Source organism: Phoenix dactylifera, chromosome 10 (genome assembly GCF_009389715.1).
Source record: "Phoenix dactylifera cultivar Barhee BC4 chromosome 10, palm_55x_up_171113_PBpolish2nd_filt_p, whole genome shotgun sequence".
In the NCBI taxonomy this organism is placed as follows: domain Eukaryota; kingdom Viridiplantae; phylum Streptophyta; class Magnoliopsida; order Arecales; family Arecaceae; genus Phoenix; species Phoenix dactylifera.
Window position 1 is genome coordinate 5,009,630 of NC_052401.1, and position 15,879 is coordinate 5,025,508.

The 15,879-nt window shown below is 36.3% G+C and overlaps 1 protein-coding gene across 12 annotated transcripts in view; it reads right to left on the minus strand.

Moving 5' to 3' along the window:
- Positions 1 to 15,879, minus strand: part of LOC103708605 (eIF-2-alpha kinase GCN2) — a 74,269-nt gene that overhangs the window by 44,636 nt on the left and 13,754 nt on the right. For all 12 annotated transcript variants that reach the window (XM_039130860.1, XM_039130859.1, XM_039130857.1 and 9 more), the window contains 7 exons: positions 14,272 to 14,376; positions 12,597 to 13,079; positions 8,240 to 8,371; positions 8,076 to 8,162; positions 7,891 to 7,977; positions 7,674 to 7,788; positions 2,022 to 2,139 (listed from right to left, as the gene is read on the minus strand). In XM_039130860.1, coding sequence (XP_038986788.1) covers positions 2,022 to 2,139; positions 7,674 to 7,788; positions 7,891 to 7,977; positions 8,076 to 8,162; positions 8,240 to 8,371; positions 12,597 to 13,079; positions 14,272 to 14,376 — 1,127 coding nt within the window. The remainder of the gene's footprint in view (positions 1 to 2,021; positions 2,140 to 7,673; positions 7,789 to 7,890; positions 7,978 to 8,075; positions 8,163 to 8,239; positions 8,372 to 12,596; positions 13,080 to 14,271; positions 14,377 to 15,879) is intronic.

Below are 15,879 nucleotides of genomic sequence, written 5' to 3' on the forward strand. Positions count from 1 at the left end.
AAGATAGCAAACATCTAATTTCAACTTCAGGAACGATCAAAAAGGAAATCTAAATACAGTTGAAATGAAACATGAGGGATATGTTGAAACTACACATCAACAAAAGGTATAACCACCTATAATCTAGGGACAAATTAGATTCAAGTGTAAATTACATTGGTGTACCGATACCGGTACCCATCGGTACGGGTACGGTACGCTCGGTACCGACCGGTACCGACCGGTACAACGAACCTTGAGTGTAATAAACCAAAATTGTGCACATAAATAGAAGCCATATAAAATATGAGGCGCTGCAATTACAGTGAAAATTTGGCATATCTCAGTAGAACTAGCCATATATGCTTCTCAAATTGTTCATGAGCATTAAAGCTGATAGTCCCAATCATAACAAAAAGCAAGTTGTTAACAAATAAATGGTTGAAGGTGAAGGGACTCCACTTCTCTGAGTTATTTCATTAAACGGATTCTGGGTAACCCAGGGTAGTAAGAGCAAAACCTCAATTATAATAAAAAAATTTATGCTTTATTTGCAAGACAATGAGAAGAATAGGCAAAGCCATTGTTCCCATGACATAACAATTATAAATGAACAAAGGCTGTTGTCTGTTATTTAAATGGCACTATTCTATAACATAATGGAAATTATTATAAGTCAGTTCAAAATCTCAGTATCAGTATTCAGTAGCCTTACCTGTCAGGTGCCCGTAGGGTACAGTACCAGCATGTACTGGCAATTTTCTATAACATAATGGGAGTCCTCTTGTACCAGTATGCATACCTGTCAGGTGCCAGGAGGGTACAATAACAGAATGTACTGTATTGTACTGGCATATGGTACAGTGACGCCAAAACCTTTTTTATTTTTTGGATACAAGGAGGAGGCTGTCCTGTCCAGTCCTTCACCAATGACTGATCAAGTTCAATATGAAACGATACTTAAATCCTTATTTTGTAACTGCCATTATTTATAACCACAGCTCACTGAGAAGATAAGTAAAATAATCCACAAAAGATTTTCTTTGGAGATCACTTCTCCTAAGATCCACTTAGGAGACAACCGCAAACCCATCCTCTTTTCATATCAAAATGCAACAAGAGTATCTGGTCCACCCATAATCAAGAAAACCAGATTTAAGCCCACTACCCTTCAATTTTTATATCTATTCGGTTGCATCTTGCATGATGATGATATCTAACCATATCAAGAGCATTTACAGTTCACATCCACCAATGTAGTCTTTAACATAAATATATAGCATGACACTAACTAAACTCTAAACTGGAGAAGACAACTCTTAGACAATTAGTGCTGATCAAGCAGAAAGAAGCTCAAAGGATGACTAAATAGAATGGTCCTCAAATCAAACTGGTGGCGTAGTGATCCCATGCCTTGATTTGATCCTTGTCTGGTTCTGGTTTCATAAGATTGCCAATAGTCACATACACTTCCGATTCACCAAGCAACATCTTCAAAACTGATCCACCATGATCTTGAGAAAAGGATTGGATGGGTTTATATAGTCTTGTCAGTATCAAAGGGAGACAAATTGCATGTATATTGTGTTATCACACACATTAGTTGAATCACTACAAGGTCATTACCCATATTAGTCAAATGACAACATATTTGCAACCTGAGCAGTCTTTCCTAGCATAATTTTGAGAATAATAATAGTTTACTTCTCTACTACAACTCAATCATCTATTTTTTATAACATGTGCAGTAAGTCAATCAATAATTAATCCAAAACACTGTCATTTTTCTATAAGAAATAGCAATATACCAACCAATTATCATAGATATATGTTTCAGCCTTTCCTTAAAAGATACATGAAAACATGGTTACCAAACTGAGGCTAAACCTTAAATTCTGCAGGCCAAACTTGTCTGGTAAAAGAAAGGGTCAAATTGTTGAATTATAAAGAACAAAGCATGACCAATAATTCTGAAGGTTAAACAAGACATTAGTGCAGGTTCTCTCACTAATAAAAGGAAAAAAGAATTGAATAAAATATACCTCAAAATCTTCTCATTAACATAAGGGTTTTTATCCTTTAGGCGAATCCTTTTTACTGCATATTGACGTCCATCTAGTTTATTTTTACACAATGCAACATGGCCAAATCCCCCATGACCTGCCAGAACATATAGCATGTATTATGGATACACACACTCCAAATTTAATTGCCAAAGCTATAGCTTCAAATTGCCATTGGGGAGGGGGGATTGACAATATCAGTGAAACATGAGAAACAAATTAAGTGGAAAATTCTTCACATGAACAATTAAACAAATTAAATATCAAATGCTCAATCCCAATTTAACTACACTACAATTACTAGATCCCATGCCACTAAAATGCGTGTATAAATGAACTGTAACTGGTGCTTCCTATGTAAACTTGTTCTCATGCAATGGTTATACTATTACCACTTTTTTGCATCCCAAGTACTTACAAGATGGTCAAAACACCATGTTTAAATCATTAAACCCTGGTATATGAGAGTTCCACCCTAGATGATCTACAAATCGAAATACTTAGGACTGCAGCTTCTCATTCTAGAACAGATAGAATTAGCTGCTGCCCGCTGGTATGACACTGTCTACTGATTTTGTTAGGCTGCAGCATTTCTTTTTTTTCCTTTTTGAAACAATTAGCTTTTTCTTGTAGTAGTTTAGAGAAACCCTGGGGATTGCTCTACAGTTGCGTAAGCATAAACTGCATGACAAGCTGGCTTGCTACGCAATGACTAAACTTCTAGGTTCCATGGGATGCCCATTCTTGGACATAGCTTCTCTCTCACATGGATCCACCCCAAAATTAAGGAGTTGACATTGAGATTAGCATAAAAATTTCAAAAAATAAACGGACTAATCTATGATGGTGATAGATGGTTATAAAACCCAAGCTACATACTAGGGATAGACTTGTTAAGTAAATTTCAAGCCTTCATACATATGCGTGCGCACAATGTATCTAGTATGGGAGCTGTAGAGTAGGCACATGAAACAAATGATTTATAAACTGAACTGGATAAGCAAACAAACTGAGTTTGATCAAAACCCCTTATTTTAATTTAATGTGTAAAGTGTCACGTCAAGTAGGTCCCAAAAACTTATCCTACACTCATACTCCAGCACTTTGGCTTCCATCTTGGCTAAACCACTTGTAGGTAGACTTGAATTGAACCAACTAGGTCATGAGCAATGTGTTAAGAGTCATTCTAAAGATTGCCTGTAGTGAAGTCAGGTCCTCGATGTGGGAACTGTACAATTCAATTCCACTAGCATGGAACTTTGATATAGTTTGTGAGTGGTTGGTAAATGTTCTATCTTCTATTCAAACCACCCGATGTAAGACATACAGTTATAGTGATTCATCATCTAGTTGTACTATAGCATGAATAAATAAGATGTTAGGAATGCTTCTCATGTGATTCTCAGCTGGCTGTGTATCTGCCAGGCATTTGAGATATCTTTTACATTCTCTTTACAGACAAAACACTAGAATTGGATTTTGTTCTGGTTTTTTCATAACTCCATTGTTATATGTCAATGTTTCTGACCACAAACAACTAACACCAAGCGATGTTCTTTGAGAGCATAAAATATTAGATACTTCTCCTTAGTTACAGAAAAAGTGAGTATTAGATGGCCATCGTAATTGTCAAAAAGCTCAAGTAACCCAAGCAATGAACTAGCTTATTGTTGAACCAGTAATCCACATGACCTAACAATAATACAGTCCTCGGTCATTTTTCAATTCAACCTACTTTTTTGTTATTAGATTTTGCATTTGTTTTCAATAAACTAATCTTTTAACATGGTTACCGACATGTGTTGAACATATGTATGAATAAATATTAACATTATTTCAAAAAATCTTGGCGAGAACCGACGATGGAGAGATGAAGTTAATATCTCAGAAGTCGCACTATGAGTAGCACAACAAACAAGATAAGAAATTAAAGCCATAAAGATGGAAAAAACTTGCAAATTGTCATGCACAAGAGAAGAGACCATACAATATTCTTGTACTAGCAAGCTAAACATTGATGACAGGATCCAAGATTTGCCATCTCGGTTCCAGACGACGTACAGACACCATCCTATCACAGTACCGGTACACAGTATAGTACGAGACGGCAAAGCGTATCGAATGTCAGTACAGTACGAGGAATGTTTGTTGTACCAATCGGTACCGTACCATACCGATACCGAACCGGTACGCAATCTCGTACTGTACCGATACTTGGTACACCTCGTCGTCTCATACGTACCATATACCAACACTGTAATAGGATGGTACCAATATGGGGTCGGATACTGAGAAGGCAAATCTTGGGTACGAGACTGCATACTAATTCGATACCAATACGGTACGGTACGCAAACGGTACCGACTAGTACGGCAAACTTTGACGGGAACATAATCACATAAAAGACAATATTGATGGCTAATCACAATCATTAAGGAAAAATAGTGCAACAACAAGCACATTCATAAAATAAGACAAGCAAAATCAAAGATACCAAATGTAGCACCTAAAAGGCACAACATGTGCAACTATAAACCAACAACAAAGAAGGTAAAAAGAAATAAGTCTAGACAAATGGTATATACATAAGGATATCCAAAATAGTTATCCTTCAAGAAAGTCGGGGTGAAAATCTAGTCAGATCAGGTTGGATACAGGTTGGGTTGGATGCAGATAAGGTCAAAAAATTGTCAATCCGGACCCGATCTATTTATTAAACAGGTAAAAAATTCAAATCTAAACCTAACTTATTTATTAAACAAGCAACCCAACCCAACCTGCACAACCCATTCACTGAATAGGTCAAGTCAACTTAAATAGGTTAAACAGGTTAAATGGATTTTTAATAGATTAAATGGATTTAAACATGTTAAATAAGTTAAGTGAGTTGGGTTAAATAGGTTTTAAATGGATTAAACAATTCTTAAATGAGTTAAATGGCTCAGGGCATGACCCAACCAAAATATTAAAAGGGCCAAAAACGGGTTAAACAGGTCAAGGTCCAAACCTGAACCCCACCCATTTAACAAATGAGTCTAGACAGGTTGACCCATTTATGACCAAACATGCTCAAAGCAGGTCGCTTGCAGGACAAATTGGCATGTCAGACATAAATTAAAATAAAGATATGGGGAGAGGATACAAGCAAGATGGAAGAGCTCTTGAAAATCCAACAAGAGAGAAAAGTGGTTCAGGATAAACAACAGAATAAACACATAAAGAAGAAGAGCAAAAAGGTTGTGACCAGATTGCTGAGAGCCTAATCTAAACCAAGAAAACCTATAAAATCACAAAATTATCGAATAAGTGTGAGGAAAATAAAATGATATAGAAATGACTTCATATCTAACAATTGAATTTAAGAAAGAAAGAAGATACCACAGGGTGTATCCTTTTTGTTTCCTTGGATCTACGCAGACAAATGGAGAGACATAAAATCATATCTAGTGAAATTTGTGGTTGCTAGATGATGTAGCCAATTAAAAGTCAAGAAGCTACAAAATGTAGACCAGTGGAAATCAGGTTCAGATTAGAGTTTCAATCTGGATTTCTGAGCAATTAAAAATTCTTCCTGCTGTTAGCACAAAACAGTCTGAGAGATCTCAAATCTGAATACAAGTCGTTTACTGATATATAAGCAGTGGAAAGAGGAGAAACTAACCAAGGTTGTGAAGAATTATCAATAGAAGAGAGAAAGTTAGGAAAGAAGAAGTAAAGGAAGCAGGAGAGGCCTCCAGCCTGTTCTATTCTCGAAATAAATCTCTAGTACAAACTTCAATGATCCCAAAACAGCTGACTATTTTGAATAAGCAACATTTCCTTCTCCATGAAGGACTCAATAAGAGGAAACTAAAGAAACATAAAGTGGGGTGGCCTCTACTAATTAAGTACTACTAGTTTAGGGAACAAATCAACTGACTTTAATAGGGTGTACAAAGGCATGGTCGGACACTTCGTTAGCCCTAGATTGAGTTTTATTAGAACTCTTACATAAGAAATATATTAAAGATTTGATTGATGTCTGTACCAGCCCATACATGTGTGCAAACACCTCTTAACCAATTTTTTAAAATCAGTAAAGAAAATCCTAATGCAAGCAGAAAATGCTATAAAAAAAAACTAACTAAAGGCCTTAAAGAACCAAAACAAGACCATTCTATGTTCATTTTTCTTTGACCAGCAAGGACCATTCAGTTGGGTATGCACGGCTGCTCCTTTCTGGTCCTTTGGCTGCACCACTAGATGAAATGGAATGTATTTAATCCATGTTCGTAAGACTAGAGTTAAAATTTTAAGAAGGCAATAAGGCCCAGTATATTTTAGAATTAAGATAATTTGCAATAAAGAAGGTCCAAAAATATGAGTGTAGGAAAGAATGGGAATAACATTACAAGGCATAGCATCAAGAACAAGTGTGATAGGGATAGTGTAAGAGTTGAAGGCAGAGTGGCAGAGTGCCATTGCATGTTGACAAAAATGTAATGAGGCTCCAATAAGGGGTTAAATTTGCTTTAAATGGCCAAATAAAAAGAGGAATACCTAAGATAACATGATCAAACATCATAAAAGGATTTAGAAAACATGCAATGACCAAATAGCTGTAACCAGGGATTAAGTACCAGTCCTTAACAACCATAACGAACTGGATTGATGAACGCCGATACTCAAGACACCCTTCTTACCAGTATTATCAAAGGGGAAATGAAAGGTGCTGGCTGCTATGCCAGCACCAATTACCATACCAAGCATTGGTATGGTGCATAACAGGTACTAATATCAAGATTTTAAACCTTGGTTGTAACTCTTGCTAGGAATAATTTGATGAATAAGATTCGGTCGACACAAAAAGTTGAGATATTGGTTGATGGTTAAGGTGATGGTATTCATAAGGAAAAAATAGACCAACATGAGAATTGTTTGTCGTCACTGGTGATAATATGCATCTCTAGAATAAGCTTGACCGGCCACAAGCTGCTCATATAGGTGAGATAGAAAAGATCCTAGCATGCAGTTTTTAAGTTTTAACCGATGGTAATGCTGATGATAGACTAGAGAAAAGTGTCATCTACAGCTACTTATTGTTTGAAAGTTTCAGCTACTCAATACACTGTGATGACCATCAGAGAATCATGCATTAGACGAAGGTCTCCTCAAGCTATCAAAAAGAACCTTTAACAAATTCTTAAACCGGGAAACATTCCAAGAGCAAGATCTAAATATCAAAATCTGATGGCAATATGGTAGAGTTGGATGCTGAAGGTGCTACAATGACGATCATTGAGAGCATGTTTAATGGTGAAAATTACTAATGGAGAAGAATCTTTCTCGTGTCGGGTACTTCAAGATTTCAGAAGAGAAAATATTTGGACATGACGCACCATGAAACTTAGGGAGCAGGTGTTGGATAAGTAGTATTAATATAATAAGTCAAATAACCATCTCACAAGATGCCCACCATGATTCTTCATAGTGTTGTTCAAATGCCTGTATATCTCAAATGTCTTTGTTCAGCAAGCTGTTATTTCTATGAGATATTCAAAAATTAAGAATGCAAAACATGCAAGGGAAAAAGTTCTAATTTAATTAAGGGTGTGATGGGAAAAAATAAACATCAAAAGTGGAGCTCCTTACCAAGTGAACAGACTTCTTCAAAGTCATTCAAATAACGAGAATTTGGTCTAGATGAGGCATTATCTCCACTACAACTAATATCCGGTTTCCAAAACTGAGAGAATTGTGAAGAAGTCTATAGTGGCATTCAAAAGAGAAAAGAATAGTCACCACAGTGATCTTCCACTTTAAAATCCAGCAGGGACAAAGAGAACACAAGTTCAAAGGATAAACTAACCATGTGCTGTTCAAAAGCACGATCAAAAGCTTTGGCAAAGACTAATGGTGGTACAGCAACCAAATCTCTGGCCCATTCTGAAAGCACCTGCTCCATTTCAAAATTAAAGCGAGACCAAAAAAAAGGGTTTCATGAAGAAGTTGAAAATAAATAATAAAAATGACTGATATAAATATAATATATACCCCTAAATTGTACAACTCTGATGATATTTCTGGCAAAGCAGTAGCCGGTGATCTTTTAGAAGAACAAACCAATTGAAGCAAGTGAACCTAACATGAGATGTGAACAACTTAGTTAACGCTGAAGAAATATAAGATACAAGCATATTGTAAGCATAAGCAAATACCAAAAGAAGTTCTTTTTTCTTGCTCTGAGATTCAATATCATCTTTGGTTGAAACAAAACTCAATGAGGTCGGCGATTCGCCTTCTGAATTACAACCATCAACCTTCCTTATTTGGTCAACAAGGTCAGCGGCCTGACAGGACAAAAAAGGTAATATAAGGTCACAGTATACAAATCAATACCATTACCCAAAAAATATTATAAGCCATTTCCTTTTTCTATATAATTTTATAAACACTCGCTGGACAAAATATCATGCGAACACATGTTCATTTCCAACTTTTCTGACCGTGTACTATTTGAAACAGCTTTGTGCAATGCCAATGGCACTTCTGCAGAAAAAACAACAGGGACCTTCAACAGCTTTCTTGATTGACTCGTTAGTGCTAGGCAGTGATGAGGTTATTTTAGTCGATTGAATCATAATGCAACTTGTTTTTATCAGTGTTAATGAGGTGACAGCTAAAGTTTCTCCATGCATTCTCTTTATTATTTGATGTGGTTGTCAATTTTGTAAAATCGCCACCTACCTGCCCAACTCAAGTAAGGAAACGACCAATATACCTTGCAGCTCGTATTGTTTGTTGACTATAATTCATGAACCCGGTCACCATAGAGAACATATTGTAAATATCCAGGAATAAATTTATGTTTCTTTCTCTTGTTTGAAAGAGGTTATGAATCTGGAATATCGTTATCGTATTTTCTTATTTATAGTGAAACAAGTTGGGAAGAAGTTGTCAATAATAGATTACCTAAAGAAATAGGTAAAAGAAATTTCCATCCAAGATTTAATAGTTGGTCCATTCTTATCCTAGGCAACGCCATGGAAGGTTCATAAAAATAATAACAAAATAATGATAAGAAAAGGATAAATGAGCATAACCTAGATGAATTTGCTGGACCGATAGACAGAATAACCACTCAAATATGGTGGTGCAGCATAACATACTCAGCTTCAATACTAGATATCACCAAAACAAATTAACTACAATTTTTCATGTCAACCAATTTCCAACAACACATGCACAATACCCAGCGATAGATCTTTCTTCAATGTAATGTGCAAGCGCCTCCTGCTAGGTCACTACTAAGTTAACACAGGATGCCTATGAAAGTGTTAACAAAAGAAACCGAGAAGAATATGTGCAAATCAGGCCTTGTATCTATCAGATGCAGAAGCTTGCAAACAAACCTTAATCTGCCCAGGCAAACTTAATTGGGTTTCCTTCAATACTTGCAAGGACATGGGTGCACAAATCTGTATCTATGCATCAATGCATGTATATACATACCTACGTACCTATGTACCCGCATACTATGTACCAACCAACCTACCTGCATACATACACAGAGCACAAAACATGCTGCTCCTGCATAGGTTCTATTTAGTAATAGGAACAAGGGTCCATGGGCAAAAGTAATATTGCAAGATATAGGTAAGAAAAAAAGGATAAACGACATTTCCTGAATTGGCAAATAATCACTTCCAAGTCAACAGAATTCAGATCATCATTCTTTGGTTCCTTTATTGTACCTGCAATGCAGCTTAATTTTTTATAGTTTTCACCATCAAATCTAACAGTTCTAATTAGCAATCTAAGTGCTCTTGTTGACCACTTTCCGGTGAAACAACTTATCTTACAGTCAGGCTGTAAAATACCAGATACCTCATGCTAATTATAGAACAGTGCAAAGGGATTTTACGAAATAATATGAAAAGGAAAAAACCAGTATACCTCATGCAAATGAATATGTTAGACTCATAGCCACAGGATTCTCATATTGCCATATTGTTGATTCCCTAGCTATCACAACAGCAACATTTGCTCTTACGTCGTATAATGCACACAGCAGATATCTGAGACACTTGATACCACGTCCAGATCTGATAAAATGTGCTCAAGCTAAAACAGGTCAAATCTGATCAGATGTGATTTATCCGAAGGACCAATAACTCATGAGAGAAAAAGATGGAAGAAGGAAGAAGAAAAGAGCAAAAAGGAGGAGGAAAGCAGGAGAAAGAAAGAAGAAAATGGTAGATTGCTCCCTCTATCTTAGGCATTAGGAGATTCTCATTCTTGAAGGAAGGAGTTAGAGAAAAATGGCAGATATTCCCTGCTTTTGATTATTTCAATTAGCACATAATAATTGAAGCACATCCGAAATATCAAGGCCCTAGAATGACCTCGTATAGAAGGAACATGGGTAGGTTTCTCCATCGTAACATAGGTGTCACAGGTTCAAAATATGGAAATAGCCTCTCCGCAAGCAAAAGTAAGCTTGCATACATCTGACCTTCCCCAAACCCCACAGTGGCAGGAGCCCTCATGCATTAAGATACCCTTTTCTAAAATGACCTGGTACAGACTAAGACAGAAGACCAGCAAATAAGACATTAAACAAACCAAAGAGGCTAAATACTCCAGATCTAGCATATCTGCAGACCCAATCACAAAAACAGGTTCTCAACTTTTTGCCACATCAGTTCAATTAGCGGTGATGATTACCAATGCAATAACTTCCTTCTTTAAAAAAATTAATGTCTAAATAAATGCTCAAAAAACCTAAAGATTGGGGGAAAGCATGTGGACCTGCATAATACAGAATACAAAAAGATACAACTAATTTATCATGAAAAATATGCAGTTCACTGTGTTTTCAGACTGCAGAATCAGTTAAGAGTTATTTAGAACATAAATATCAATTTATGGATTTGGAAACTCGCATCCAAAATGAAATATATTTGAGAATATAAGCACCGTCAATGTACAAACATTGGGAAGACAAGGTTAGAGGCAGATATTTGTGACCAAAAGGATACCAATGAGGTGCAGTTCAGGAATCTAGATGTAGAATATAATCTACCATAACAAGAGGGCAATTAGGGGAAAAATTCCCCAATTAACATGTAAAAAAAATGAACAAGAACGCGAGTGGTAGGGATGCACATCGGGCACGGCAGCCCACCAATAATACTTGGAAGCCTGAGACATGAGCCAAGTGTCCATGTCTCCAAAAGAATCTGACATAAGAATCTGACATGAGAACATAAAAATCAGAGACAAGAACACGTTGGCATCATATATAGTTACATAGGCATAGCTTAGAGCTAACCTGATGTTCCTAATTGATTTGTGTATGGGATTACAAATCCAGAGAACTCGCAGATATCGTATGAAAACCGCAAATAACTCTCAACATGGAAGTTATCCTATAGATGTTGTATCTATGCCCATTTGAAATGCTAATAACTGTATTCATTATTATGGAAATGGGGATGAAAAATAAGAGATATTTTTTCATTAATAATGGACAGGAAACAAGGAAAAAGGTCATAAATGTAATCCATCCACGAAGATTAATAAGGAATATGAGGATTTTATCCGAGATTTGGCAAATACCGATTAGATTTATTGGAATATATTATTGTTTTTTATTGTTTTCATTTTTCTGTCCCTATTATTTACATGAACATGTGGTAAAACTTTTGGACAAGATTCTAGTGCTATCATGATCGCGTCTCACTCTTTGGTTCGACAAACGGTGCATTCATACACAATAATAAATAAGTAGCAGGTATAGTTTTGTCGTAAAATTCTGATTTGTTCTGAGAAAATGGAGCACCTCACAATGCATCTTCCCAGACCAAGAACTTTGAGCCTTTTTTATCCATATGTATTGATGTATTTACATTTAATAGCTGCATTTTTGCTTCCAAAGTTCATAAAATTGATAAAACATATGCTAACTGTTATGTGAGGCCAACATTTTTCAACTAAAAGTGCCAAAAATAGACATATAAGGATAATGGCATCATCATTTGCTGTCACAAAGTCTCAAGGAGTGTCATGAAGTGTTCCAAGCATCCAAGTGTCAGGCATCATCTTGTCAAAAATCCAAAAACACAGGGTGTGCAAAGTTCTCCAGCCACAACCTATTCAACCCAGCCCGCATATTAAGTTAGGCCAATTTCAGTGAATCTGAGCTTGGGCTTCAGATGTTGGGTCAGACTAAATCTAATATTTGCACCAGGCTCGGACCAGTAGTTATCAACTTAAGCCAGCATGCCCCAGACCAAAAAATACATTGTATGCTGCAATAGCCTACAATAAGTCAAAAGAATAATTGGGCTAGCATATACAACATATTGGCAAGGTTTGGGCTGAGCACATTTGGTGAAGCATGGGCAGGCTGAGCTCAGGCCAGGGTTTTAGTAATGGAGGCTTAGCCCATTATCACCTATTGCCTGCCATCTGGCCTGCGATGCTAATGCAAGATCAAGCATGAATAATTAATTCTCAACCCATGCAGGGGGGAAAAATTAAAAGAATATAAACATGAACATTATTGATTACCTCATGTTGTGTGCTGTCAGAACCCTTCTCTGAAGAATCTAGCACTGATTGTTGATCATAGGCCTTTGGGGATGAACCCTTGCTGTCAGTTTCAGTTTCCTCTGCAACAAAGTTTAACTTTGTAACAACTTGTGGGGTAGCACCATGTTTCGTAGAATGCAATGCTTCCGGTGTCATGTTCTTAAAGATACTACGATCTGTACTGACACTTTCAAGGTTGGCCAAAGTATGGGACTGTAACAAGATGTTTTTATTTTTGCCCTTCTTAATTAAGCCAGTTTGTGCTCTAAAAATTTTACTAGAGTTCTCATTTGCTACTTTTGTATCATGACTGCCCCAAGTTGCATTGTCACGACATAAGTCACTATACAGATCTATGGAACTATAAACGAAAGGTTCTTCAGAATGATAGCACACATCAAGTTGAACTGCTGCATTCTTAGGAGCCGATTCATCTTTTCTGTTTGCACCCAAGCAAGTACCCTGCCATGAAAAACTTGATGTTAGCAATAATAGAATATCAAAATCCAAACAATCTCCCCATCCAAATAACAACAAGAACATTGTTGGACCAATTCATAGCTAAAAAACAAATCAAGGTTTCATGGAAAAAGATAAATCTAAGTTCATGACAAAATATAAGAGAAGATGATAACATAAGATCAAGATAATACAAAGTACAATATGGAGATTCCACTTAGGAAAGAAAAAAAGAAGAACTAGGACATATTAGAAAGATTTAGATACAAAAATATGAGAAGAACAGGAGACAGCTTCAGGTTTAAATGCTCAACAGTTCCATACCATATCTATGATACAAAGTGTGTCAGCAGGTTATCAGCAAACCATGTGAGTGCTCAAATCTGTATTGTTCATGTCAGCCCATATTGTTTTGTACCCATTTTGTTGTGTAACTGCGAGTATCATTATGTATCTAAGCAATAGGAACTGGTATAGATAGGTATTATAAAAATTGGTTCATATCAAATATTCTTTTAAACTAAAGGAATTATGAAATCACATTATCCAGCCATGGATCTCCGTATAAAAAGCCTAAAGTGTTATAGTTTGGGTCTCAATTTTTAAATAGAAGTTCTACATTTTTTAAGCCCGTCTGATTTAAGTGGGTTGTTTCCGATTTCTAATGAAGAACAAATATATTCAGGAAAAAGCATTCCATGCATGTCCAGTTGAAATATCCAACAGATTTATTAGAAGAATAAAATAACCAATGTCCTGACATATGCATGGGCGCGCCAGCATATGCATAAAGGCACAAATGTGTGTTGTAGCCTACAATTGTGTGTGTATGTCTCTCTGTGTACATATACACAGCATAATCTCATGTATTTTCTGTAGGTCACCCATGTAACTACAAAATAAATAGACCCAGCCTACAAAATCTGCCACAAGACTATGAAGGACAAGTAATACAGTGAGGTAATTTAAAACAGAATCAATGTGTTTTTACTTTATGCAAGGCTAGTCAAAGAGATGTATGTATGAAATCAACTGGAAGAGAAATAAAAAGTAATGATTCCCAAAGTAATTTGCATTCAAAAGCATGGCTAAAGTTGCAGTCAGTAAATCTCTACCAATGGAAAATCGGGAGCAGAAAGTATAGCTACATCGCATGTTATATTAGAATTTAGGAGCATATAAGAAGTTGACTTACAGATTTAAGTGGTTGTTCCACAGGAACAACTTCGGATAGAAACTCCCGAGCAGCCTCCACCAGATTGAAAATCATTATACGTCCTTCTCTGGCATAGATATTTGCCTGATTGAAAAACATCAGTGAATGAACAAGGCTTCTAAGATATAAAGATGAAATGAACATGCATTGATGTTTATCAATCCAATTGCTTAAGAGACACTGATCAGTGATGCTTATCAATCCAGTTGATTCATAGAAGATAGAACTCTACACAATTACCATTTATTACAGTAAATCAAGATAAACATGGAAAAGAAAAGGCTTATGTAAAGGAATGCAGAAGATTTATGATCATCTTTGAAATGTCTGTATTATGGAAGATACTAATAAGGTGCGACATGCCCTATTTATTTGCTAATCGCTTAGAAGTTCCAATTTAAGATCGCAACTTCAACAACCAAGCCAGTCAGTTTCTAACATAAACAGTTAAATGCATCAGACCATTGAATATTCAGCAATATAAACTAACCATTCAGGAATTTAATAACGTTTCCTATCCCTGAGCATTTTTGGCGCAATTTTCTCAGGTAAGAATTCTAATTTGCTCGAGTAGAATGTTTACATGTATAACCCTTCAGATAGATCCTAGGGACCAGTATCAGAGGACAATAAGACCTGGAATAGGGTCTTAATCCAGGCAAACACTCTTTGCAAACCAGACATATCCTCTTACCCATTTTTTCTAGCATAGCTATTCTGTGTGGACCATGGAATAGCCTTGTGCCAGGTTCTGAGGCCCAATTTTGTGCTAGTTTTGGTAAGTGCCCATCAAAATTCTCTCTCCTCTATGACCCTAACCCTTTTTCACATGCCTGACCATGCCATACCCTCTCTACCCCTCACCAACCTAGCATCAGCAAAGACCCTAGATGTGGCCCAACTCATCCCTTTGTTGTTTGAACCAGCGAATGGTGAAGAGATTGTGTGATGATTCTAGCATTATGGTTGATAAGCTTATCTTAACTGTCTCAGGCATGTTCCATCTCCAGCCCTTGTTCTATTTTGCATGCTCGTTGTTTTACCATGCAAGATCAATACAGACAATGGAAAGTACAAGATTGTTTCCTATTATAGTGATGAAAATTATAGGGATCAATTTCTGTTTTCATTATTTTTGTATTTTATAGCCATATATTTTGATTTTTTAACATGTCTTGAATATTTAAAAAAATGCCAATAATTAATTTAAATATTCAATGTATACCATCCATGACAAATTGATCATTAAGTCTGCCTGTCAACTGGAACTGGAGTCTATTCATGTGCTAAAACCATCTAAACTTAGCCATTATTCTTGTAACATGCCAACCACAATTTCCATTTCAAAAAAGAAAAAGGCAGTTTATTCCAGGTCTTCAACTGATTCCAAGAAACCAACAAAATGATACCTCAGACAATTCCATCTTGACATAAGATTTTGATAACCAAAAAGAATCTCTCATAAGCACCTGCCATGGTCACTATATTACATGGACTTGGGCACATGTCAGGTGCAGGTACATGTCCAAGCATCAGATCCTCTCAATATCTAAGAATTTCTTTCGTAGAGACATGTCCAAGTGGCAT